At 43.9% G+C, this 24,504-nt stretch overlaps 1 protein-coding gene across 5 annotated transcripts in view; it reads left to right on the plus strand.

The window, feature by feature from the left end:
- PGS1 (phosphatidylglycerophosphate synthase 1) overlaps positions 1-24,504 on the plus strand; it is a 649,148-nt gene that overhangs the window by 156,551 nt on the left and 468,093 nt on the right. For all 5 annotated transcript variants that reach the window (XR_013598742.1, XR_013598743.1, XM_078653897.1 and 2 more), the window contains exons 3-5: positions 6,452-6,529; positions 7,822-7,921; positions 14,779-14,968. Coding sequence is in view for 3 of the 5 variants with exons in the window: in XM_078653897.1 (XP_078510023.1) it covers positions 6,452-6,529; positions 7,822-7,921; positions 14,779-14,968 (368 nt within the window). In the remaining 2 variants the exon portion in view is untranslated. The remainder of the gene's footprint in view (positions 1-6,451; positions 6,530-7,821; positions 7,922-14,778; positions 14,969-24,504) is intronic.

The following is a 24,504-nucleotide window of genomic DNA, read 5'->3' on the forward strand; positions in this document are numbered from 1 at the left end:
GGGTCATATTGACGGCACCAAGCTCTTTCTGCTTTTTTGCAGCTACGGCGCAGAGCAGCCAGGGAAGCTGAAAACCAAGGAGCGGATGCCCGAGTACAGCTTTTGCGGACAGTTGAAACAGGGGCTAGTTCAGCAAAACGCTCAGTTAGCCAGCACTGCAGGCGGTCAATATCGACCTCCATGCTGCTAGACAGCTGGCAGGGATGTAAAGTGAGGGCGTGAACTAGCATGTCCGGTGATACTCGGCTGAAAGCTCTTGACGTTTGACGGCAACACTCTGAGGGTCGAGTAATGACCTTGTTAGTCCAGGGGAGCAGAAATTCAATGAGGTAATGATCAGACCATAAAACCGGTTCAGGGGGCAATACAACAATGGGGGTTGTAGAAAAAACCTGGTCCAGGGTGTGCCCTTTATTGTGTGTGGATGTAGTAACAAAAGGAATAAGATCTAAGGGGGCAGTTACATCCATTAGCTTGATGGTATCAGCATCAGAACTCATGTCCATGTGAATGTTAAAATCCCCCAACAGAAGGCACTGATCTGTTTTTAAACATATAGCCGAAGCGGCGGTATGAAGGTCTTCATAAAATGAGCCCAGAGGTCCTGGGGGTCGATAGACCAAAAGCCCTGCACAGGTCTGATGGGGAGACCAAGATAGAGAAAGTCCCAAAGATTCACATCCCGAGTTATCATCGGTAGGGATTTGAACACAGGGAAAACCTTTGTCGACTATCAGGGCTATCCCACCTCCTCTGCCCTGAGACCTGGCAATTTTGGCAATTTACTATATTTTCAGTGACCTGCACACTTCTAAAACGTTGGTGCAAACTACTCGTGCAGTTTTACATACTTGCGAATTTCGCTCACTTAAAGATTTCCAGCTCCTCTCTACTGTCCCCCTGAGGCTGCTGCTCTCATTGTCAGAGGTAGATTGGTGAGAGGGGGAGACGGCGTCTTCGTCTGGAGCAATTCTCCGAGCCAGTTCTCCAGAATGATTACCAGGGAATGGGGTACTTATGAATTCTGCCATTAAAAGCTGCAGCAGAATATCAAAGTAATCCAACAGCTCCTTATCACCTTCCCCGAGACCCTGCCTTATGAGCAGCTGGAAACTATATTAAGTGAAACTAAGTAATCCCTGAGGGCTTGTGAGCATTTTCCTTTTGCTAATTGATACCAGACATTCAAGAATGCGACCCAAGCTACTGCATTTTGTCCTGGCAGCTCCCACGTCCTTTCTGCTTGAGTGCCAGACAACACTGCCCTCTACACATTATCCAGATTCTAGATCCTCTGACAAGACTGGTACAGAATAATACCGGCCCCGACAGCATTGCGCATTCTGCTTGGGTAACTACTCCTTCTGACCTGTCAAGACCTTCATGGCATTCGGATCCCTAACTGGATTCTTCATTTAGTCTGAGTAATTAACACCATGTGTAATGTCAACAAGAAATGGGAGGCTTTGGAGTCTGGTTCCAACCAGGTGTTGGGCTCTCAAGAGCTAGCCAACATATCCCCAGACGAGGAGTGGAGAGCACTCAGGCCCTACTATGGACACAGTCCTTCGGGCTATTGCTGCCTCTAGAGAAGTGCTTGAACTAAAAATTGACTTCATTGTGGCAGGCTTGGGTCTATTGCAATATGATCCCAGGCGACTAGCTGAGCGAGTCACCTCCACTGAATGTGCTATAAAGTACCTAGCACCCAAAATTACTACAGTGCAAAACAGGCAATCTCCCATGGAAAGGAAGTTTAAAACTTTAGAAACCAGAGCTGAAGATGCAAAAAATAGAACGTGTCTGAATAATATAAGTATCATCGGACTTCAGGATTGTATTGAGGACACTGCTACCAACATGATTGATTTTCTTGAGAAATGGATTAAAGAAAAGTTGGCTCCGGAAAGCCTTTCTCCTTACTACACCTTAGAATGAGCCCATCGCATCCCCTCAAGCCCCCAATGCCTGGTGCGTCTCCCCCGACCAATAGTGGTGAAACGTTTGCACTATAGGGATTGAGATCATATCCTCACTCTGGTCATACTCCGTGAAGACATGTTGCTTGAGAATCATAGAATAATATTCTTTCCCAACTTCATACGTGAATTATAGAAACTAACTTTTACTAATTACAAAAAGCACCTCTGCCTACTAGGCATCACATATCCTAGTTGTACCCTGCCAGACTGAGGGTGACCTTAGGCAAGGAGGCGCAATTTTTGATGTCATCATAGGTCCTATCGAAACGTATAGACCGCCTTGTTCCTCGAAAAGAAAACCTTGCTCTGAAAAATATACAGCATAGCTGGTGAGCACTTCAGAAAGAAGCTAAAAGTGCCTAGGGGGCCCCTTCAGCTCAGTAGCAAGCCCATTATGAATGCCGGTGGATTGTGGAGGCAGTTGCTGCCTTTTGGAGAACGGACTTCGCTCCGCCATCTGCCAATGGAGAAAGTGAACCACGTGACTTGGATTCTAATCAAATATCTGTCTCATCTCTGTGATCTGCTGAATCCTTGCCAAAGATGACCCCAGGCACATCAGATGAGATAATATAAAAGAATTACTTTAGTTTGGTTATGCATGAGAGCTAGTGGAATGTTAACAAGAATACTGTAATGACCGACATCTGTTTATATTCTGCAGATGGTTTGGTTATTCATGGGAGCTGGTAGAATGTTAACGTGAATACTGCAGAGCTGAACTAATTGCCATGCTGGGCTCAATCTTGTGGTGATTATCCTGTATGCATGGTCCAATCTTAAGGTGATTATTCTGTTTTGTATCTTATTGATTGTGTTCTATGGGGCGTCTCGGTAGCCTCCTGTGTTTTCGTTTTGTAATACATGATTGCCAGTTGGATGATTTCCAACTGGTTTGGATGGCGAGTCGTTTGCTATTGGTCCTGGGGATGGGGAGTTGGTTTGATTGTATTTGTTTGTGGGATTTTTAAAGAGTTTACTCTGCCTGCTGCTACTGGATATTATTGACAGAAAGTAGAGCATCTGTCATGTGGGCAGGAATGGTCCCCATTCTAGATGTCCTCCACATGACATGGAGACTCCATGAGGTACAATTGTATCTCCTGGAACGCCCGGGGTCTTAATAGTATGTACAAAAAATACAAGGTGTATTCCTACCTTAAGAGGCGGGGAACTCGCAAAGCCCTGCTGCAGGAAGCCCATCTTACTAGGTCTGAAGGACTGGCTCTCTGCAAGAGGTGGCGGGCCAGGTGTATACCACAACTTATTCAGCTTTTGCCAGAGTTGTTTAGCTTTGGGTAAGTCTGACAACAACTGAACTTGTAGATCTGGAGGGTAGATACTTGGTCATCTCTGGGAGGTTGGCAGGATGTGACCTTGCTATTGTTGGAATCTATGCTCCCAATGCAGGCCAGGGGACGGTGGTGGGGGAGTTCTTGCTGATCTGTCTAGGATCCTGGCACCTTACCTGACTCCGACTATATTATTGGGTGAGGATTTTAACTGTTGCAGATTCCTTCACATCTGTCCCTGGGAGATTCCCTGATGACCCGGACAGTAGGTAGACTATTGGAGATGACTTTACCCTGTAATGCGAGACTACTCATTTTATTCAGGCTTGCATGAACTTTTGTTCGGCTTGACACCTTTTTATGCACCGACTGTCCGTGGTGTAGCTTGTGGAATAGAATATTTGTGCCGAACTGTTTCAGATCATAACCAGTGTTATTCTCTCTAAATTGGGAGCGCGAGTGACCTTGCTTTCTGGTTAGGAGATTGCGGGTGGAGGTACTGGATGACCTGGTCTTTAAAAAATAATATTGGAGACGCAGTAAGTGCTTACTTTACTGACAATGCAGGCACGCTACATCACCTTTGACTGAGTGGGATGCTTTTAAGACCGTGATCAGGGGTCTTTGTATAGCAGTAGCGGTTGGGGTGTGTCGAACACTGGTAGGTGAGGTAGAGGCTCATGACAAGGTGCTTCAGAATCGTGTACAAGGAAAACCATGTATCCCTGCTCTTAAGTATCTATTGCTTGAGGCAAAGGAATTGCTGGCAGCTCGAAGTGAGAGACTTCGCTGCTTTGATTACAGGGAATATCTGATTTGTGCTCATACTAAGCATGATAAAACATGTTACCTTTATGGGTGACTTGGTAACATACCCATAAGAGGTTCTTTGACCTTAGAGTTACACTGTGACCCAGGTGAACCTTTATATTTTCAAGCTGCCATCAACGCTAGATTTCAAGAGTTTTATACATCCCTCTACGCCCCAGCACCCAGGCCACAACTTCAGGATATTGAGGGTTTTCTGTACCTGCGTTCTCTGCGGGTACGCTCGCGGGAAGATGCAGATGATTTTGGGGGGTTGGGGGAGGAGGGGGAGGGGGGTGTATTACAATCAAAGCAGTTGGAGCTGCCATTAAAAAAAATGGCACGCGGTAAAGTTCCTGGACATCCTACCTGTGGAGTTCTTTGCTGCAAATTGGACACCACAACTATTAGAACTTTACTCTGCAGCTCTAAAGTCCGGCCATCTACTGGTGTCTACATGTGAAGTTCTAGACATCCATTTCCTGAAACCTTGTCTCCTTTCCACAGATGTCAGTGCCTACCATCTTTTGACCATGCTCAATATGGACTATAAAATTCTTAGTCTAATTCTTGTGACCCGACTACTGCCCCATATGCCACTTTGATTCGTATAGCTCAAGCTAATTTTATTCCTGGGCATAGTACGGCACTTACTATCCAGAGGCTAATCTCACTTCTGAAGGATGACATTTCTGGATAAGCGGTTAGCTGCTGTCTAGGCAATTGACATTAAGAAGGCCTTTGATAGTCTTGGGAATTCTTGTATCAAGTTATGGCTCTAATGAGGCTGGGTTCTGCGTTCATTCGCTGAATCAGTCTTCTCTATACGGGTCCCAAGGCGGGGGTTCGCAGTGGCAGAACTGTATTTGAACCTTGCGATGTGGGATGCAGAACTAGGCAAGGGTGTCCAATCTCCCCTTAATATTCTTCATCACAGTGGAGCCCCTGGCCAGCTGTGCTCTCACAGGGGATTAATTGTGTAGAGTATTTGTACTGGGGTTAAATATTGCTCATGTTTGAAGACTTAAAGAAGAATTCAGTATATTAGCCTGTAGCACCCCAAGTGTGTCAGTTGCTCTGTATAATATCGTGCACGGGTTCCTAATTCCCTCACAGTCACTGACCTGAAAGAGAAATAGGAGATGGACCTAGAGCTTCAGATTACTGATATGGCGAGGGGGAGGATCTTAGCACATATACCTTCTGTCTCTCGCAATGCCAGGTTCAAATTAATTAATCTTTATATTCTGCACAGAGCTTACCTTAGTCCTGGCAAGATCAATAGGCTTTATGAGACTGATGCTGCGAGATTTCCAAAATGTGTGGAGTTAGGAGCAGAAATGTTCCATATGGTATGGAAGTGGTAATGATGACACAGATGCGTCAAATAGCCCCATGATTTATCATGAGGATCTGGAGGGTGGTAATAAATAAACATGCATGAATCGTCTTGGGCGGGATTTGGAACTACTGAGGTGAACTTTGAAGATGTTGGCTACTGTAGTGCACCACATAAGACCGCTTGGTGTAGGTGTGCAACTTAATTGTGGTTTGCTAGTTAGAAGCTGTTTTTGTCTAATGATATGCTTGAATATATTTTGCACTCAGACTATACTTGCTTGCTTGTCATTTTTAACCTGTTTATTATTTGTACTTGCCTGCCATTTTTAACCTATTTAAAAAATGTAGGTGCTTGCTGGTCATTTTCATCCTATTTATTATATGTATTTGCTTGCTTGTCGATTTTTAATCTATTAACTATGTACTGTTGTGGTGCATTATACATTATTTGTAACGTGTCCTGGCAAATATTGCTTTTTGTTTTTAATTGAAAAACAATAACATTTATAAATAATATAACAAGTGGGGGTGCGCAGCTCACAAAGTCCAACACGCCAAAAGTTTTTAGAAAATTCACTTCTATATTTCAAATTCTTCTTCTTAAAAAGCATTCAATTCAAATCGGCCAACGTGTTTCACTCCCACATAGGGAGCTTCCTCAGGGCAAAGATACTATCAAAAGGCACTGTAGCAGTCACAGTTTATGTATATCCAAAGTGGAGGAGTTCGTAATCCAACAGAGCACCAGTCGTCATACTCAAGTCCCAAGTAGTCTTCACCTATTCTCCTGTATCGGGATATCCAATCCAATCCGCCACCATGCACAAGAGATGTCCAATAACATTCGATGTGAAAAATCTGAAAAAACTAAAAGTTATCACATCAAAACTAGCAAAGCTAAACGTTTTAATCCAGATGTGAACGGGGTGTGTTCCAGATTGCAGACTGTTATATGGTTGTCCTAAGTGTATCTTTAATAATTTAAAAGAATGATTAGATCAAACACTCTGTGCTTTACCATCTCTACAGGCCCAAATCAAGGCAGCTAAGAAGCGAGTGGTGATGGCCTCCCTGTACCTAGGCACAGGCCCTATGGAGCAGGAATTGGTAGGTAATGTGGAATGTATCTTTGGCTGTAAGGGTTGGCAGCCATAAGGGGGGGAATGAAAAACTCATGATTGAGAAATAAGAGTACAGACAAATTGATACCTTGGGTTGGGTTGAGGGAGGTAAGTTTGGGCTGATGAGATGGGCAGGGTTTGATGCAATGTGAAACCCTGGGTGAGAGACAGTTGAGGAGATGTGGTATGAGGCTCATAGGTCATGAGTGAATGGCATCTCAGCTGCTCTTTTTTTCAGCACCATGTTGTTGTCTTGCTCCCGCATATCACTTAGATCCCTTGCACCCAGCTCCTTGTGTATGGAATGTCCTCTCGTCCTTTAAGTTTTTCCTTCTGAACTCCCACCCTTTGTTTTGCCAGACAATCGTGGAACTGTTCTTTGGTCACCAAACAAGACCTCGATCTGCACCAACCTATTTCCCCAGCTGTACCCCATCTTGTGCTGTGAGCCCTCCAGCAGTACCCAAACTGACTTTTTTGCAGAACTCTCGTCTAACCTGTGGTCTTCCAGTGGTCCTGAGATATAGATTCTGATCTTTTGTAATCTCATGACCAACTCTGACCTCAAAACATTTCCCTACCTTCTGATGTCTTGCACTCTCACTGTCATAGCCTGGCATTCACATAGCCTGTGCTCAGATCACCCTGTGGCAGCCAGTTTTCCGATCTTCCTTGTTCTGGTTTTTTTTAACATCCAAGTAGCACCTAGCACCTTAATCTGCACTTTGAGCTCCCAGCTGCATTTCCAGCAGTAGCCTGATGTGGCCCTCACACTATATTGCTTGCTTGGATGCCTTAGGAACACCCAACATTAACACTCCTGCAGTGCCATGCCATTGACTTTGAGTTCCCCTAAGCATTACACTGCTCTACCATGGTTGTAACTTGATTATGCTTTTTTGCAAGGTACCTTCACCTGTCTTTTTCCAAACCTTATTAAGACTTTTTATTTAGCATACTAGTGACTGTCCATGAACATTTTAGTTAGGTATTCCACCAATACAATCATCTACAGACCCACAATTATTTTGATAATTGCCTCAGTATGTCTACTGTGTCTCTGAAACTCTCAGGTGTCCGCTGGTTCTAACCCGAACAATCCCATTCTGCTTCGATGTCACCTTAGGGTGTAACATTTCTGCCTTGCCCAATCAACCCATGAATGCCCATGCTGCCTTCTGTCCCTTAGTTTCCCCTTTTGCCTTCTTAAAGTGCCCCAGTGATTTGTTCCACCTTTTCCCTTGCCTGCACTAATCACCCTTTGCCCTTCTGCATTAGGTGGATTCGCTTCATGAAGCACTTGTGAACTCTCTGCATGAGGGTGTGTCCTCTGACCTTCAGATCTCTATACTTTTGGACTTCACACGAGGATCTAGAGGTGGGTACTCATACCAATTTTTAAATTTGCTTGAAAGGTTTTCTGTCACATCTGATATGGGAGAGATACCCAAACCACTTGTCCTCAACACTATAATCATGGCTTTTTTCAACTGACAGTTAATTTCACCCTTGTCCCCTCAGTGTGGTCTTTTCCCATAAGATTCTTGCTACTGGACTTCAGCTGAGGCTAAGCTGTCAAGTTAAAGATTCCAACCTGCATCATTGTAGCTTGTGTACTCCTCGCTTTAACTCTTATTCTCAAGGTGGAGCCCCCAAGTCCTAGAGAAATAAGACATTTGAGGCAGTTTATTTTAGATTGATGGTTCTTCTATTAGTGTCCTGCTTGGAGAAGTTGAGTTCATAATTAAAGCCTTATGAATGTTCAACATATATAAGAAGGAAAACATCAGAAAACCTACATATAGGATGCAAGGATTATTTGAGCCTTACCTTATTACAGACTGACACTCAACTGTCCCCTTTAGATATAAGGGGGTGAGGCCACCAAGGCATAAATGTCTGCCACAGGAACTGTGGCTTGGACAGACAAAACCAAGAGTGTCTTTCAAAGCACTGATAGTAGAATATCAACTTTTTTGCATTTGCTCTGTAACCCTCTGCGTCCGAGGTGGTGTCCTTATCAGGAGTAATTCCTCCTCTGGCAGCAGATATATGTGGCGAGTATCAACAAAAGTAACTTTTGAGATTTTCAATTTTATAGCTTTCAGTTTAGCACTCAGGAAAGGTGCCCACAACCATTCGGGAGGATAGTGTTGACAAGAGCACATTCTCCTCAATAAAGACCCACCTGACCCAGGCCTACTGTATGGTTTGGGGATTGTCTATGTGGTTGACTGTTCCTCACAGGGTAGTCCTCAAGAGTGACTAGTAATAATCAAACAGACAAATATATGAAAGTGAAGTCTTCATTCCAGCAGAGCCATGTGAGGTCTCCTGGAAGCCAGCTAGATCCCAATTCACTCTTATAGAACTAAAGAAAATAACATTCTGAACATTTTTCCACATGTATGGTTCTATCAGAACTTAAAGCTACAACAAATCTCCTTTCTTTACAAACACAATGAGAAAACAAAAGGAAAATAAAAAGTGAAAACATAAGGAAAGTACAGAAACAGACACATGGAAAGAAAGGAATTAAAGATCGGTCCCACCTCAGATGTAACGAGAATAACATTTTGTAACCCACTTTGGGTGGTGTGATCAGTCTAGAGAACATCATCTCCCTACCAAACGAGTGGTTTTCTTAACCTATTATGGCCACTACTTATGTGTGCTCCTCCATGGAGAACAAGGACTATCCCCATGTGGCTCACAACCTGAACTAGGACCCTTTGACTCCTTCCCAGATCCACGTTCCTGAAATGTAGAAGCGCTCCCACCAGCACCCATCAAATCTGCATCCGACATAAACATCAGAGCCTACAACCCTCATCCACATCTAGCTGTTTACTACACTTGCCTCCTTTTTGATATAGTGACATGCATCTAAAGTTCCACCTTTTGCCATTCTCCAACTCCACCCATCAACCAAATGCAGCTTTAACTTTGTAAGGACCCCTAGATTTGGAATACTAGCTTGATGCTCTGCCTGGCTTCATCTCCACCCAGTCAACTTTCCCAATCCTTACACACAACTCATTCCATTATTTGTCACTCTCAGATTTCACACTCACAAACTGCCTCGACCTTGATCATGCAGGAACAATATTTTGGAATTATGAGTGGACATGGTAAAACGAAGGAAGGGATTCAGTTGGTTGAACCATACTCCAAAGGCTTCTGTGCTCTCCCAATCAGCATGCCATATAATCAAGATGTTGTCGATGTACCTCAGCCAACTACAGATATGATTGGAATGTGAGTTATTAGTCCATATATGCTCTTCTTCCAGATGGCTCATATACAGGCATGCAATGCAGGGGGCAAAAGTTCTGCCCATAGAAGTCCTGTGCTTCTGCAAGTAGAGCTGCTCTTCAAACCTTACGTTCTCAGTCAGTCATATGCTTGAGTGTCATAAGCCTGCTGGGGCCACTCGTGTGTGCGTAGTATGTTCTCAAAGACCCGTAAGCTCTCCTCCTGCAGGATGCTGGTATATAATGCCTCCACATCCAAAAACATCATCATTTCTTGTGTAGGGTCATATTCCAAATCAGATAGGCGGTTAAGGAGATGTTTAGTGTCCTTAACATGTGACCTGATCTGTGGAACAAGTGGTCGTAGAAACCAGTCCATGTACTGGGACAGGGGTTCTAGGACTGAACCTATCCCGGAGACAATCAGTCTTCCAAGTGGAGGGGGCCTAACCTTGTGGATCTTCAGGATAGTGTAGAACAGCGAAGTCCTCGGGTCCGTAGTATTCAAGAAGTCCATCTCATTCTTGGATATCCACTCCCTCTTCTGCGTTCTACTAATGATCTCGGATACCATTTCTGTAGATGTGTGGTGGGGTCCTTTTGAAGTTTTTTATAATGTCTTTCATCGGAAAGTAGGATAATGCATATGATTCTCTGTAACTGTCCAGATCTTGAATAACAGTTGTTCCGCCTTCATCTGCTGGTTTTATCACAATGTTGGGCTTGTTGCTCAATGATCTTAAAGCTTATCGTTCTTTTCTGCTGAGATTATTGAAAGCATCCCTCCTAGGTTGTAGCTGTTCAACCTCATTAATAACTGCTTCCTCTAATGCAAATATCTCTGGGTGCATTGTAGAACAAGAGGGATTGAAGGAGGATCTCCTTTGTAAGTTTGTGTGTTCATGGTCAGCTTCCGATTGGAGCTTCCCCTTAAAAAATGTTTTTATTCGGATTTTCCTTAAGAACTCACTTAGTTCACATCGTGTTTTGAATTTGTCAATTTGGTCGGTGGGGACAAAACCAAGGCCCTTATTGAGGACTGATATTTGATGGTACCCAAACCTCAGATCACTTTTGTACTGAAGAGTGGGCCGAAGGAGGACTACCATGCTGTTCCCTGGACTCTGCAAAGAGGTTGCACCAAGACTGGACTGCACCTATTGCGACTGAGACTAGCAAAGAGAGGACTGTGCATGTAGTGCCTTGCTTGAGGAAAAGCAAGACAATTACATAATATAATAAACTGCTTTCCCCGAGCACCAGACACTAGTGACTCCAAGAGTCAGCTGGATGACTTCCTATTACAGCTACAGGGCCACAAAGGCTGAAGTAGCCTGCCTTGGTGAGTGATAGCTGTGAGCACCTAACCACCGCTCACTGCCAAAGTGCAGCCTGAGAGACTGAGTACCATCTCTCAAAAGTTGCGCAAGAGTTGGCTGCACCCAGGGGAGTCATCTGAGAGCAGTTTGGTTGCCTAACACAAAAACTATCACCAATTAAAGGGATACGCTGGTTTGGCTGTAGCTAGAAACCAGTCGACTAGTGGCAACTGGTCTTTGGCCGAACTTTGAGGGACATTGACCCATGTGGCCAAAGTTGCCTCCCAGTGACTGTGGACCGAGGAGTAGCCCAAGAATAACCTTGTACCTCCCTCACCCATCACCAACGCTGCATCCTCCGTATCCTTTTCCATCTTAAGTATCCTGTATCCCTTGCATCAGGACCACTCCATTTTAGTCTATGGTGGTTCCCCCATAGAGCCTGGAAATGGACTGAAGACTGCTTTGACTGCAAAGTAGTCTAACTCAGCCTCTTTGGCCCCTGTGACTCACTCCCTGCCAGAGTTGGTCGCCGAAAGTGAGCTGGAGAAGTAGTTTGAAACTTTATAAAAGTTTTTCAAAGTCTGACCGCAAGCGTGGTCCATTAGTGAGTTATCCTGTTGAAGGAAAAAGCAGTGATTTATTGTTCCTTTAAAAATTCATATCTATGGACCTTCTACTGGATGTTGGTCGTGAGGTGTCTGTTTGAAGATAAAAATGCAACCTAACTTTATAAATTGATGTTGTTGTTTTTTATTTTTGGTTTCTTTCTTATGTGACTGTTTTGGTACTTCTCATTGCTTTACACTTGTTCCTTTAATGAATCCTGACTACTCAGAGACATAGCTACCCAGGGTTGAGCTAACCAATCTGGCTGGACCTAGTACAGGTGGTGAGTTTATTACAGGGTGAGGTCTCACAACTACATCATATAATAAACTGCTTTCCTCAAACAATGTGGTAGACGTTGAGTGTGTGTAACTTGCTCTTGGATTGTCAAGTTTCCTGCATCTCTCATAAGGGGGCGCACAAAACTTAAAAGGGCGTCAAATATAGTTGAGCAGCTAACAACTTTTGGCCCTCTTGTTGAACCTGATTGGAACTTGATATACCGTTTCCTCATAAAAACCTGTGCTGGCAATTCAGATTTCATACAGACACATCACAAAGGGAAGATTTACATGAAGCAGTCAAAAAGGCTTGATTAAATAACATTGGGGCATTTGAAAGTTTTGCATGTAACTTAACGTTTTAGAACTGGGATTTATACAGTGTGTGCCAGATATTTTAAGGTTAGTGAAACTGTGCCACAGTGAATACATAATTGAAATACTTGCATTTCAAGAGATGCGTAAGAACTCGTATGACCAAAGAAAAGTTGTTAAAAATGCACAAAAGTTCCCCTAAAGAAACTTCATTTTAGGGTGTTTTGTGGTTACTATTTTCAGTCTAAAACCACAGAAATGTAGCAGTCATGCTTGCAAGTGCAACAGTACCTTATCTCCAGGGCACTGTCCATGACTATGAACATGTGTCAAATGATATTATAAATTACAGCATTGAAAAGATCACTGCTGACATCACATATAACCACTTGTACGCGTGAAAACTGGTTTTCAAGGTCAGCACAAGAAATAAACTAAACAATCTCAGAAGCATCTCCTAGAAACATGTTCGATCTAATCCCGTGTCCTAATTGCACCCAAACAATCCGCTGCCCGAGGCCTCAATCTTCAGGGCATTTCTTCGGAGTTTAACCATTTCTTCCTAAGGTAGAGATTGCGCAAAAAGGACAGTGCTCTGAGGGCCGCAGGCAAGTGCATGTTATTTTAGAAGCCAGTCAGTTAAAGTTAAGCCCAATAACTACCTTGAGCATTGAGCTGCCATTCCAATTATATTAGTGTATTAGTGTGTAAGTGAACACACTTTGGAGCTGGAGTTGAGTTTTGCTGATGGTGTGGCATCAGCCTTAGTTTTTCTAGACGTCCCTGGACTGATCTATGCATGTGTAAGGCAGATATTGTTAGCTAAAGCTTAGTCTGCGTGTGCCTACCCGTAACATGCTTACTCACTCACCAGCTTCCTGCAAAAGCTTAGTCTGCGTGTGCCTATCCGTAACATGTTTACTCCATCACCATCGTCCTGCAAAAGCTTAGTCTGAGTGTGCCTACCTGTAACATGCTTACTCCATCACCATCGTCCTGCAAAAGCTTAGTCTGAGTGTGCCTACCTGTAACATGCTTACTCCATCACCATCGTCCTGCAAAAGCTTAGTCTGAGTGTGCCTACCTGTAACATGCTTACTCCATCACCATCGTCCTGCAAAAGCTTAGTCTGAGTGTGCCTAACTGTAACATGCTTACTCCATCACCATCGTCCTGCAAAAGCTTAGTCTGAGTGTGCCTACCTGTAACATGCTTACTCACTCACCATCTTCCTGTTAAAGCTTAGTCTGCGTGTGCCTATCCGTAACATGTTTACTCCATCACCATCGTCCTGCAAAAGCTTAGTCTGAGTGTGCCTACCTGTAACATGCTTACTCCATCACCATCGTCCTGCAAAAGCTTAGTCTGAGTGTGCCTACCTGTAACATGCTTACTCCATCACCATCGTCCTGCAAAAGCTTAGTCTGAGTGTGCCTACCTGTAACATGCTTACTCACTCACCATCTTCCTGTTAAAGCTTAGTCTGCGTGTGCCTATCCGTAACATGCTTACTCATTCACCATCTTCCTGCAAAAGCTTAGTCTGCGTGTGCCTATCCGTAACATGCTTCCTGCAAAAGCTTAGTCTGCGTGTGCCTATCCGTAACATGCTTACTCACTCACCAGCTTCCTGCAAAAGCTTAGTCTGCGTGTGCCTATCCGTAACATGCTTACTCACTCACCAGCTTCCTGCAAAAGCTTAGTCTGCGTGTGCCTATCCGTAACATGCTTACTCACTCACCAGCTTCCTGCCTGATCTTCATTTCTGACTCACAATGAAAACCACATGGTTGTCTGGGAAAGGAAGGAGAAAGACCTTATGGAAGACAGACCTCATAAGGTGAAGAGTAGGTTTTGACAGAGTTCTGGCATGAATGAGATGCACAAGTTCAGTCTTATCTATCAGTCTTATGCAGGCATTAGACCGGAACCTCGATGTTGCCTTCATCCGAGAGAGAGATGTTGTTGAACTCTGGTGTACTTCGTCCCTCCATAGTGGTTGTTGCATGTGCCTCACATAGGCACCCCACACTTTTAGAAAGCATAGCAGGCATTGCCTTAGAAGCTCACTTAAAATGGAAATCTCATTGCCTCCTCTTTATAAGAAGACTGTGACCCGCTTCGCCCCATCAGCGGCCGGAAGATTCCTTCAAGGCACATTTATCTGATCCTGATTCCTCACACATTAACACGAACCCTGCACAGCCGGTTGTCTTACATGCATTTCTCACATATTCCGCTGATACGAAAGGGCCTTTGCCTCATTTCCCAAAAATTTTTTTACTCGATCTCAAATTTTCTTTGCATACAAAACATGCCTAGACCAAGGTCATCCTCATTTACTGGAGTCTGTGATTGGGTGCCATCACACTTAAGTAGACCAATGAATGAGCGAGTGGTAGGAACTGCTGTGAAGTCGTTGCTTTGTCACCACTCTTTTCCCTCACTTGTCTTCTAGGACGACAGAACTCCCGCACCATGCTGCTTCCTCTCCTGCAGAGGTTCCCCGAACGTGTCCAAGTATCTCTCTTCCACACTCCAAGCCTTCGGGGACTGCTGCGGCTCCTGACTCCAGAGCGCTTCAACGAGACCATCGGCCTCCAGCATATCAAAGTTTACCTCTTCGATGACAACGTTATCCTAAGCGGGTGAGTGAGAGAGCGGGAATACATACATTAACGTGGACTTCAAATGCCAAAGAGCAAGGGATGCACACAGTCTTTCACTATACCCACAGCTGCAGAGTGTCTGCTGTTACAATGCGTGCTTGTTTTTGTTGTGCACACACTGTTTGACATGCTAGCTCTAGACCGACATAGGTGGCGGTGGCTGGCACCAAAGTGGCATAAAAAGGGAGGTTGTTTGTCAAGATAGGTTTCTGATGATCTTGTGTAAAATGGATCGTACCTCGGTTTGAATGATCCAAGTAATGCTTTCGATAGCTTAAAAGTTTCGATAGCTTAACAAGTCACCTTCATGTTGTGTTCCCCAAAAATATCTTTCCAAAGTAATAACTCATTAGAGCAGAAGTTCATCCAACTGATAACTCACAAGACCCACTTCTTGGGCCGGATCAAAGCCACAATCTGCACCTCTTTGCCTTTGGGGAGGCCTTACTGACGACCTGCAGTAGTAGACGGATTAATTTTTGTTACGGTTTTTAAAATACTTTGTTTTGATTGATTTTGCACATATTAGCATTGCAGTTACTATGTCAATCAAAATGACATTACGGCTTACATTGATATTTTTGCTGTGTATGTTTAACGGTTTATTCTTTTCCCCTGTACACATTGCCTAGAACCATCAGGTCAGCAAGGAGGCAATGCCTGAGAAAGCAGTAGATATACAAACCATGATTACATATTCTTCCCACCCATTCCACCCTCCGTCCTCCACACCCCCACCTTAGGGGACCAAGTCCCTTTCATGAGGCTGTGTGTGTGCTCCCGATATTTTAGGGTTCTTGCTGCAGAGAAGACACACCAGTTAACTGGTGGTGGGAGGGATTCCAGGATTAAGTGTAGCACCTTGCTGGAGTGAGGTCAGGTTAGTTTCCTGAAGACTTTTGATAAGATATTCAGGAATGGCGCAAGTCTTCCTTGAATGATAAAGGTAACTCTCTCCATGGCTAGTGTGCCCTATAGCCACGCCATCTAGTTCCTGAAGGTCGGCACCTCCTGTTTACCCCCTGTGGCACGGATAGCTAGCGGCATCACTACTCAAGCTACAGTGTGTTGTTTCCCTTTCTGCAAACTATACTTCTGCATGCATTCTGCACCATGATCTCCTCCCCAGGAACGCAAGTACCGGTGTAACCAGACCCACCGCTTCTGACGTTTGCATTGCGAAAGCCTCTTCTCTTTCCCTGAAGGCTCCTCTCAGTATCAGCCATGTCCAGCAGTGCTTTAGCAAGTTTGTCCGTTTTTCCTTGTAACCCCTCCACCAACGCCCCCTGTTGCTTTTGACATTTCCACTACAGATATAAGGGCTTGACCTGTTTCCAGCAAGCTATATTCTTCTTTAATGACTTAAAGTGCTTTTGTGAACATGGAGACTTTCATTACTTATCTGTCCTTTCTCCCTTGGCGAAACTCATTCAACACATTGTCACAGGGTTTCTGTTCTCACACAGAACTGTGCACAGAGGAGTGGAACCTCGGCGAATTAGGGTGTCCCAAAACTCACCTTAGCAACCACCTCACCCCTTACCGAGCTAGCTACAGTGTCTCATAGGACGTCTCAAACTCCCAATGTTTAGACAAACCAGAACATGAACTTATAGTACCTCAGGGTACGTGGAACTCATGAACACTCTTTCGTTATATTATCATTACAAACCAGAACATGGAGTAAAGAAGACACATGTGCATTTGAAATGTTTATTTACTAATGCCGTCTTCTCAGGCGCAGTATCTTAGATAATACAAGTATACTTATTATCAGTAGCAAAATTATCAGCATAGTTACTAAGACATAAAAAGCGAATGGTGACAGCATGTTAACATGCTGTAATGAATAAGAGTTAACAACACTTATATCTCACCCTCCCTAACACATATATTACATTATTAGCTAAGAAGGTCTCTTTGGGTTGTTTTAGGGCGGGCCCATACCTTAGTGTCCTAGCATGAAGGAATCACATCAGCATACAACAGCTCTCTCTGCATGTGCACCGCATCAAGTGTGTTCTATGTGCCTCGTGCAAAGCAATATCAATCCCGCCTGAAGCCAGAGTTGGCAAAGGCTGCACTTGTGTTATGACTATGAAGGCGTGGAGATCAGACCTCATAACAATTCCATATCGTGTTGTTCCTGAAACTTCAGCACTCTTCGTGCAGACATAGTTTATTAAGCAAAGCTGATATCAGAGCAATAACATATTATTCTCACATAAACCACGGCAAACTACTAGGTTGAAAGCTAAGTCAACAATTAAGTGTCGTGTGCAGAAGTTGCAAGAAAGAAAAATGGCGTTTAAACCTCAAATGTACCTATGCTAACTTAACACGATATAAGGATATACAGGAGCTATATGACACCCCCCCATGATCCGAGAACGGACTAAATATGATAACAGAAGTGCCATCACATGAGAGCAGAACTCAACAGTAAACGAGCATGAGTCGAAACCAAACTTTAAAAAGTAATGCTAAAAAATAGCCCAAAAATATAACGTGGCTCAAGCCAATAGGCAAATGAAAACAAAAAGTTATTGACAAATAAGTCAATAAAATCAATGAAATGCTATTAATCAGCACGTCAATCCGAAGCAGTGTCTATGACAAAACTGTATATGAAAAGTAAGTAGCAACAGCCTCCAAAAGGAAGTCACTGTCCTCATCCGAAAACAGTTCAGCCATCCAATTTAAAAGACGAAAGGAACATACGTGTTCTTCCAGCACCGGATCCTCTATAACCATCAGAGGACAGCTCGGTGGGTTTTCAAGAAAACTCAGTTCCAAGAAATTCTGTGCTGCCGACAACACATCCCAGGGACCAATTAGTCCATGCGCCACTGCTAAGGCCATAATCCTCTCGTCAGAACAAACCAACGCGTGAGCAATGATAGGACTCATCAGTGAAGTGGTGTGGCTCACTGGTTAGAGGCGGCAGACCCGAGAGCAGAGGACGGCCCGGGACCAGGGTTCGATTCCCGACGCGGCAGGTTTCTGGACCAGGGTCAGCGGACTCGATAATTCTCTCGCCTCGGTGTCCACTCTGATCAGCGATCACACTCGGCAACTCTGGGCATTAGCTTGCCTCATCTTCACTAACGGCCCCACCAGACCGCCGGGGATGCCTGGTCTCACCCTGGAGGTACCCATTAAGGGACCATCTCTCAGGGAAGCCAGGAAGGGTTTCGCAGCGGTCGAAGCGCGGAGATACTCCTCCGGGAGTCGATCCTAGCGCTATATAAACTTGCAATTAATTAATTAATTAATCAGTTGATTAAAATCGACGTCAGGAGAAACCGGTCCGCAGAGACACAAATCAATGGCCCACTGGAAATCACAGGTCAGGCAGTGAAAAACAGGTTGGACACAGGTGAAATAGGAGAATCGAAAAGATAATCCAAATGCCGTGCTCAAAGTCGCCAACGGCAGTGTGCCATAATATTCAAGCATGCGATTGCGGAACCGCGTCAGCAGCAGTTGCGCGTGGTCTTGCACAGGATGGGCATCCATATTTAAAAAGACAGAAAACCACCAGAGCGCCAGCCGCTAGTGCAAGTAAAAACGGGAACCCTCCAAACAAGGATGAAAAGATTGAATGGAAGAAAGCAGGGATGACTCCAAAAATTTTCTCAAAGGAAGTCACGAGACCACTGCTAACAACTTTAAAAAAATGTGATAGGCCCTTTGTGGAGGATGCGTTAAAGATAGTACGAACCATTGCTCCGAAATGCAAAGGCAAATCAGTATTTAATAGAGCCTGAACTTCTGTACGTGTGTTAGCAATGTGAAGCACGAAAGTTTCACGGGCCGAGCTCAAGGCCACCTCTTTCTGGGACAAAAGAGCTCTTATTCTTGCCATGCCGCTGAATTCTGCTCCCAAGGTTGGTATTCTTGGCCAGATGGAAGAATCTCTATGTTCATGTGTGGGAGGGTAAAGCACATTTCTACAGCAAATAACCCGCTCACTTACTGTAACTATGAAAGGGATACCTTTAATTAACCCACAACAGTCTTCATTATTGAGCATTAAATAACTTCCATTCCCTAATAATTTAAACGTGGGGATGATAGCAGGAACAGGCGTGCCCTGTAAAACGCAAGCCATATTCGGCCTGTCCTTGTTGCATGAACCGTGTAACTGTATGTGTCGACACATTAAAGAATGATCTGGCGTCTCAGTACACTCCTCCCCATTCAGATAAACCTCCTGTTCATCCTTAAAACATCTGTACGTGTATGGGAGTGACCAGACTTCATGAAGGAAACCGCTACCCAAAGGTTCATAACGACCTATTGGCACATATTTCATACAATTTGAAAATTTATATAAAGCAAAAGGCAGTGTTATTAAACCGTGGATAAGCCACGTTGCAGCAGAGGCTTCTGCCACGGAAAAAGGCAAAGATTCCAACCTCTCAATATGTAACATAGAAAAGGAAGCATCACGCATTGAAAGCAAGCGTTGTTTCTCAGTCAAATTAAAAGGGGCAAATAAAGAAGAAACGTTCATGTAACCCCAGGGTACTTTACCCATTTTCAGAGTTTGAAGGGTCCACGCAAACTGCATGATTGATCGTAATTGATTCTGACCATGGTATAACACAGATATTTCATCATGCACAATATCGACAACTGACGACACAATATTATCCAATGTGTAAATTCTAGAGGAAAGCACATTAATGCTATTGTCAACAACTGCAAGCACTTTCTCAAGATTAGCCTGATCAATAGCCCTAAGGCGTGTAGCAGCCTCAATCTGTGATAGCTTCCAAATTTCATTGTAAACCCCATATAACCACCTTTTCGACCTGCCACTAGCCGGGCCTTTAATGAAATCATTCAAATCCACTTCTGCATTCAATTTGGAAAGGTGATTCTTTACCGCAGGTAAAGTTGAATGCTTCAGCCAATTGTGACACAACTTGCCTACGGAATACGAGGTGACAGTATGACCCAAGTCAAATCGGGGATCAGATCTAACAGTCTTAAAACCTTCAGTTAAATTTAAAAATCTACTTTGACAAGAATCTGCACTACGGTGCCAAAGCAGCCAACCCTTAGGATTCATATTGGAAATGTTAAAGGAGGAATTGAGAAGCAGAGTCTGTAATTCTCTAATTGACAATTGAGTAAAATTACTCCAACCATCATATTCCTCCAACTCCGGGAAAGACGGAGTGTTTAACCTTTTAGCTGTAGCCAATCCAAAGCATGTGGTCTGGGAAATTGTTTCATTTAAAAACAACATATGATTCGGGATGAGACATGCACGGTGCAAAGCCTCAGTGCCTTGTACCTGCCAGGCCCTTGAACCCCAAACCGATTTAAGGTCTATTGTTTCCTTCCATAGGTCATAGCCTCCAGTAACTAATTGATCTAGGAAGGCCTTCGAATACAACAATTTTGTATCGGTAAGTCTAACCTTGGACAGTGGTTGTTTGTGAAATTTAAAATAAAAGGACTCGGGATTGGACTGGTTAAAGTCAGTGAAATAAGTATACTTTTTGAGAAACGTTTCTGAACTCCCTTGTGTAGGTGCTGGGCAATGTTCCCACTGAGTAAAATTAACAGCATCCCTTCGGGATGATGTTTTGTGTAAAAAGTGATTGCCATAATGTTGGTAACAGAACAATTCACCATAATTCGCAGATTCTAAATATAAATCCTCAGCATCAAAGGCAGCATAGTATTTTAAATCAGAAAACAAACTTTCCACAGCATTAACATCCCAGTCATCAGAACGAATGTTTTGTTTCACCACATCCCCCATATTCACTCTAAGTACATTAGGAACATTAACGACTTCCGTGGGGCCATGAATCTGAAACCGAACTGCATCCCACACGATTCCATCAAGGACAGGCCATGCTGTGATGTTAACCAAAGTCAAGTCTCTTTTTAATCTGTGTGTAGAATGTGAAGAGGAAAGTGGGGCCAAAGTTCCATTTAAATGAGTAATGCATGTTCTCTCCTCGACATAATGTCCATTGATGATTCGAAAAAAATAAAACACAAAACCTATTGACATAAAAAGGTAAATCGAAACAAGGACTAGCCAAATGTAAGTCCAAGGCGGTATCAAAAAATGTTTTTTAAACAGGCTTGCATAAACTGCAACACGAGAGGGTTCCTTTGAGGCAAGAGAAACAGAGTCAAAAGAAAATCTGGAGTCTGTGGCTAAACGTGCTTGCAGGTCAGGTATGGACAAATCAGGGGGATAGGCATAGTCTGTCTCATCAATGTTAGTTCCAGGTAAGTTAGTTCCAGGTAAATTATTTAATAAAGGACTGGAAAGAGCAGGTAATCCGCCTCGATCGATGGGAACGGCCGCACCCCCCTGGGGACCACCAGGCAGGTGGCGACCGATGTATTGCACTAATGCACGAATCACGGAAATGGAAACAACATGCAGCCTACGAATTTCCTGCAGGGTACAAGCGCCGTGATTCGGGTGCGGGGTAAAGCCACCCAACGCAGGCCAATTTGTACCTGGAATTGAGAGTGGACCTAACCTCGCTGCGGAGAAAGAGTGGGGGAGGGCGCCATCAAACCAAACTCGATGCTGCCAATGATCAATAGGTATTTCCAATGCCCTGTACGGTGTATACTCAGCCGGGACATCCGAGGCGGTGTAGGAGTGGAACAAACCAGAATTAGCGTCCACAGCCGGAAACGTAACCCAAGAGTAAAACAACTCGTAAGGAAACGCCGGATCTGCACATACCACGAAAATCACAGCCATCCCATCTACTGGGACCTGGTACGTCTGAAGATGGTTGCGTACCGCTACGCGACTATGCTGCGCAATAGCCACCGCCGCCATGACAACACTGGAAACAAGAAAACACAAAGAATACTTTGTAGCACAACTGGGTAGTAATTCAAAGAAACCGTTTAAGAAAATATCAAGCTTGAATAAAACCTATTCCAAAAAATAGGTAGGTTTCACCGACACCCCGCTTTCCGGAAACGGAGGTGAAGGGGTTAAGGTATGAACGATATACTACTCGAGTGTCATGATATAAGACCACCGAAACCGTTGGGCGCCATGTCACAGGGTTTCTGTTCTCACACAGAACTGTGCACAGAGGAGTGGAACCTCGGCGAATTAGGGTGTCCCAAAACTCACCTTAGCAACCACCTCACCCCTTACCGAGCTAGCTACAGTGTCTCATAGGACGTCTCAAACTCCCAATGTTTAGACAAACCAGAACATGAACTTATAGTACCTCAGGGTACGTGGAACTCATGAACACTCTTTCGTTATATTATCATTACAAACCAGAACATGGAGTAAAGAAGACACATGTGCATTTGAAATGTTTATTTACTAATGCCGTCTTCTCAGGCGCAGTATCTCAGATAATACAAGTATACTTATTATCAGTAGCAAAATTATCAGCATAGTTACTAAGACATAAAAAGCGAATGGTGACAGCATGTTAACATGCTGTAATGAATAAGAGTTAACAACACTTATATCTCACCCTCCCTAACACATATATTACATTATTAGCTAAGAAGGTCTCTTTGGGTTGTTTTAGGGCGGGCCCATACCTTAGTGTCCTAGCATGAAGGAATCACATCAGCATACAACAGCTCTCTCTGCATGTGCACCGCATCAAGTGTGTTCTATGTGCCTTGTGCAAAGCAATATCAATCCCGCCTGAAGCCAGAGTTGGCAAAGGCTGCACTTGTGTTATGACTATGAAGGCGTGGAGATCAGACCTCATAACAATTCCATATCGTGTTGTTCCTGAAACTTCAGCACTCTTCGTGCAGACATAGTTTATTAAGCAAAGCTGATATCAGAGCAATAACATATTATTCTCACATAAACCACGGCAAACTACTAGGTTGAAAGCTAAGTCAACAATTAAGTGTCGTGTGCAGAAGTTGCAAGAAAGAAAAATGGCGTTTAAACCTCAAATGTACCTATGCTAACTTAACACGATATAAGGATATACAGGAGCTATATGACAACATATGCTGGGGTAAAATCTGAACTGTAGCTAATGGATAAAAATAGAGTGGGGCAGGTACTGAGTTTGTAGCATTTGCTCTGTTTTCCTAGCTCGCCAGGGTTCTTTTAGTGTTGGGCGAGTACTAAATACCCCAACTTTTTTTGGTTCTCTGAAGCCATAGAACCAACTAGTGAGGGATACCTAATGTTAATTAGCCCACGATGCACCACTGTTTGGTCGTTTCAAATTTCGCCCTCTTTACTAGGAATAAAATCTGTGTGCATAGGTGTAGAAGTAGGTTTGAAAGTGCCAGTTCCTCATAGGAGGTTGGTCTGTAGAGAAATCTGCTAGTGACTCTAAGCTGTTTCCCTGCCAGATAAAGCCGATTAGTGGTTGGAATGGTTTAACAGATCCAGGCACTACGGAGAAGCGTATCACCTGGAAGGCATTCTTGGCAGGACCTTCATCTTGATTATAGCCCCTCTTCCCATCCATGAGGATAGTATTTGTAATATTTCTGGAGGTCCATAGCAACACAAAAAGACGATGGGCTGAATATTGAACATTGTCAAATATTCACCCCCTAGTCACTGAATTATGTGCTTGTAGCTCTGAAGGAAAGAGGATTGAGACTGTAAGAATATAAGTGCAGATTTGCAGTGCATGGAGTGTAATATCTGTCGTGATATCAGGCAAGGGCATTAATCATCATCCAGGTTTGTCAAAGCAAGTGAAGAGGTGTCTACTCCAGGAGGCCGAGAGCAACTTCAAGCGTTTCTTGGAATGAGTGACTTTTATGCTAAATTTATTCAGAACTTTGCCACCAAAGCAGAGCCTCTCCATGCTTCATTAAAGAAAAACACTACATTTGAATGGGGTTAGATACAAAATTTAGATTTTTGAGAAATTTAGAGGGCTTTCCAGTGCCCCACTAATCAGTACGTATCAACCTGGGAAACCTTTATCTATTACTGTTGATTCAAGTGGTGTTGCCCTTGAGGCAGTGTTATCCGAGGTATTGCCCCTCCCAGCTGTCCAGCCCTCTCTTTTCCCAACACTACTTAATGGCGGCCACTGCGCGATCAAGGTGCGATCTCACTGACCTTGTCAGTGCCTTGCTCCTCCCACTGCACAGCTCTGCGTGGGTGCTGTTGCCCCTTATGCTTCCAGGTCTTGTGTGTTCATGACCCTTCTCCACCTGCCGGCACTTGCTAGAGTCTCATCCTCTGGTGGTCCAGTTGTGAGTCTCTAAGCTTTCTAATTTCCTGTTTCTGCTGATGGCTTTATTCAGAGCCTCCAGGATTTCGCGATTTCGCGGTTTGCCGTGAAATCGGCACTTTTGTAAAAATGCAGCGATTTTTACAAAAGTGCCCACGAAATCGGCACTTTTGTAGAAATCGCGGCATTTTTACAAAAGCTAATGCATGCCGCTATATCCTGGGGGGTCTGTTTATTGCTCTTTTTCTTTTTTCTTTTTTTCTATTTCTCCTCTCAATCTGTGCCTTTCTGTGCTTTCCGCCCTTGCCGCTGCTCATCCCC

The sequence above is a fragment of the Lissotriton helveticus genome, chromosome 7 (genome assembly GCF_964261635.1).
Source record: "Lissotriton helveticus chromosome 7, aLisHel1.1, whole genome shotgun sequence".
Taxonomy (NCBI): Eukaryota; Metazoa; Chordata; class Amphibia; order Caudata; family Salamandridae; genus Lissotriton; species Lissotriton helveticus.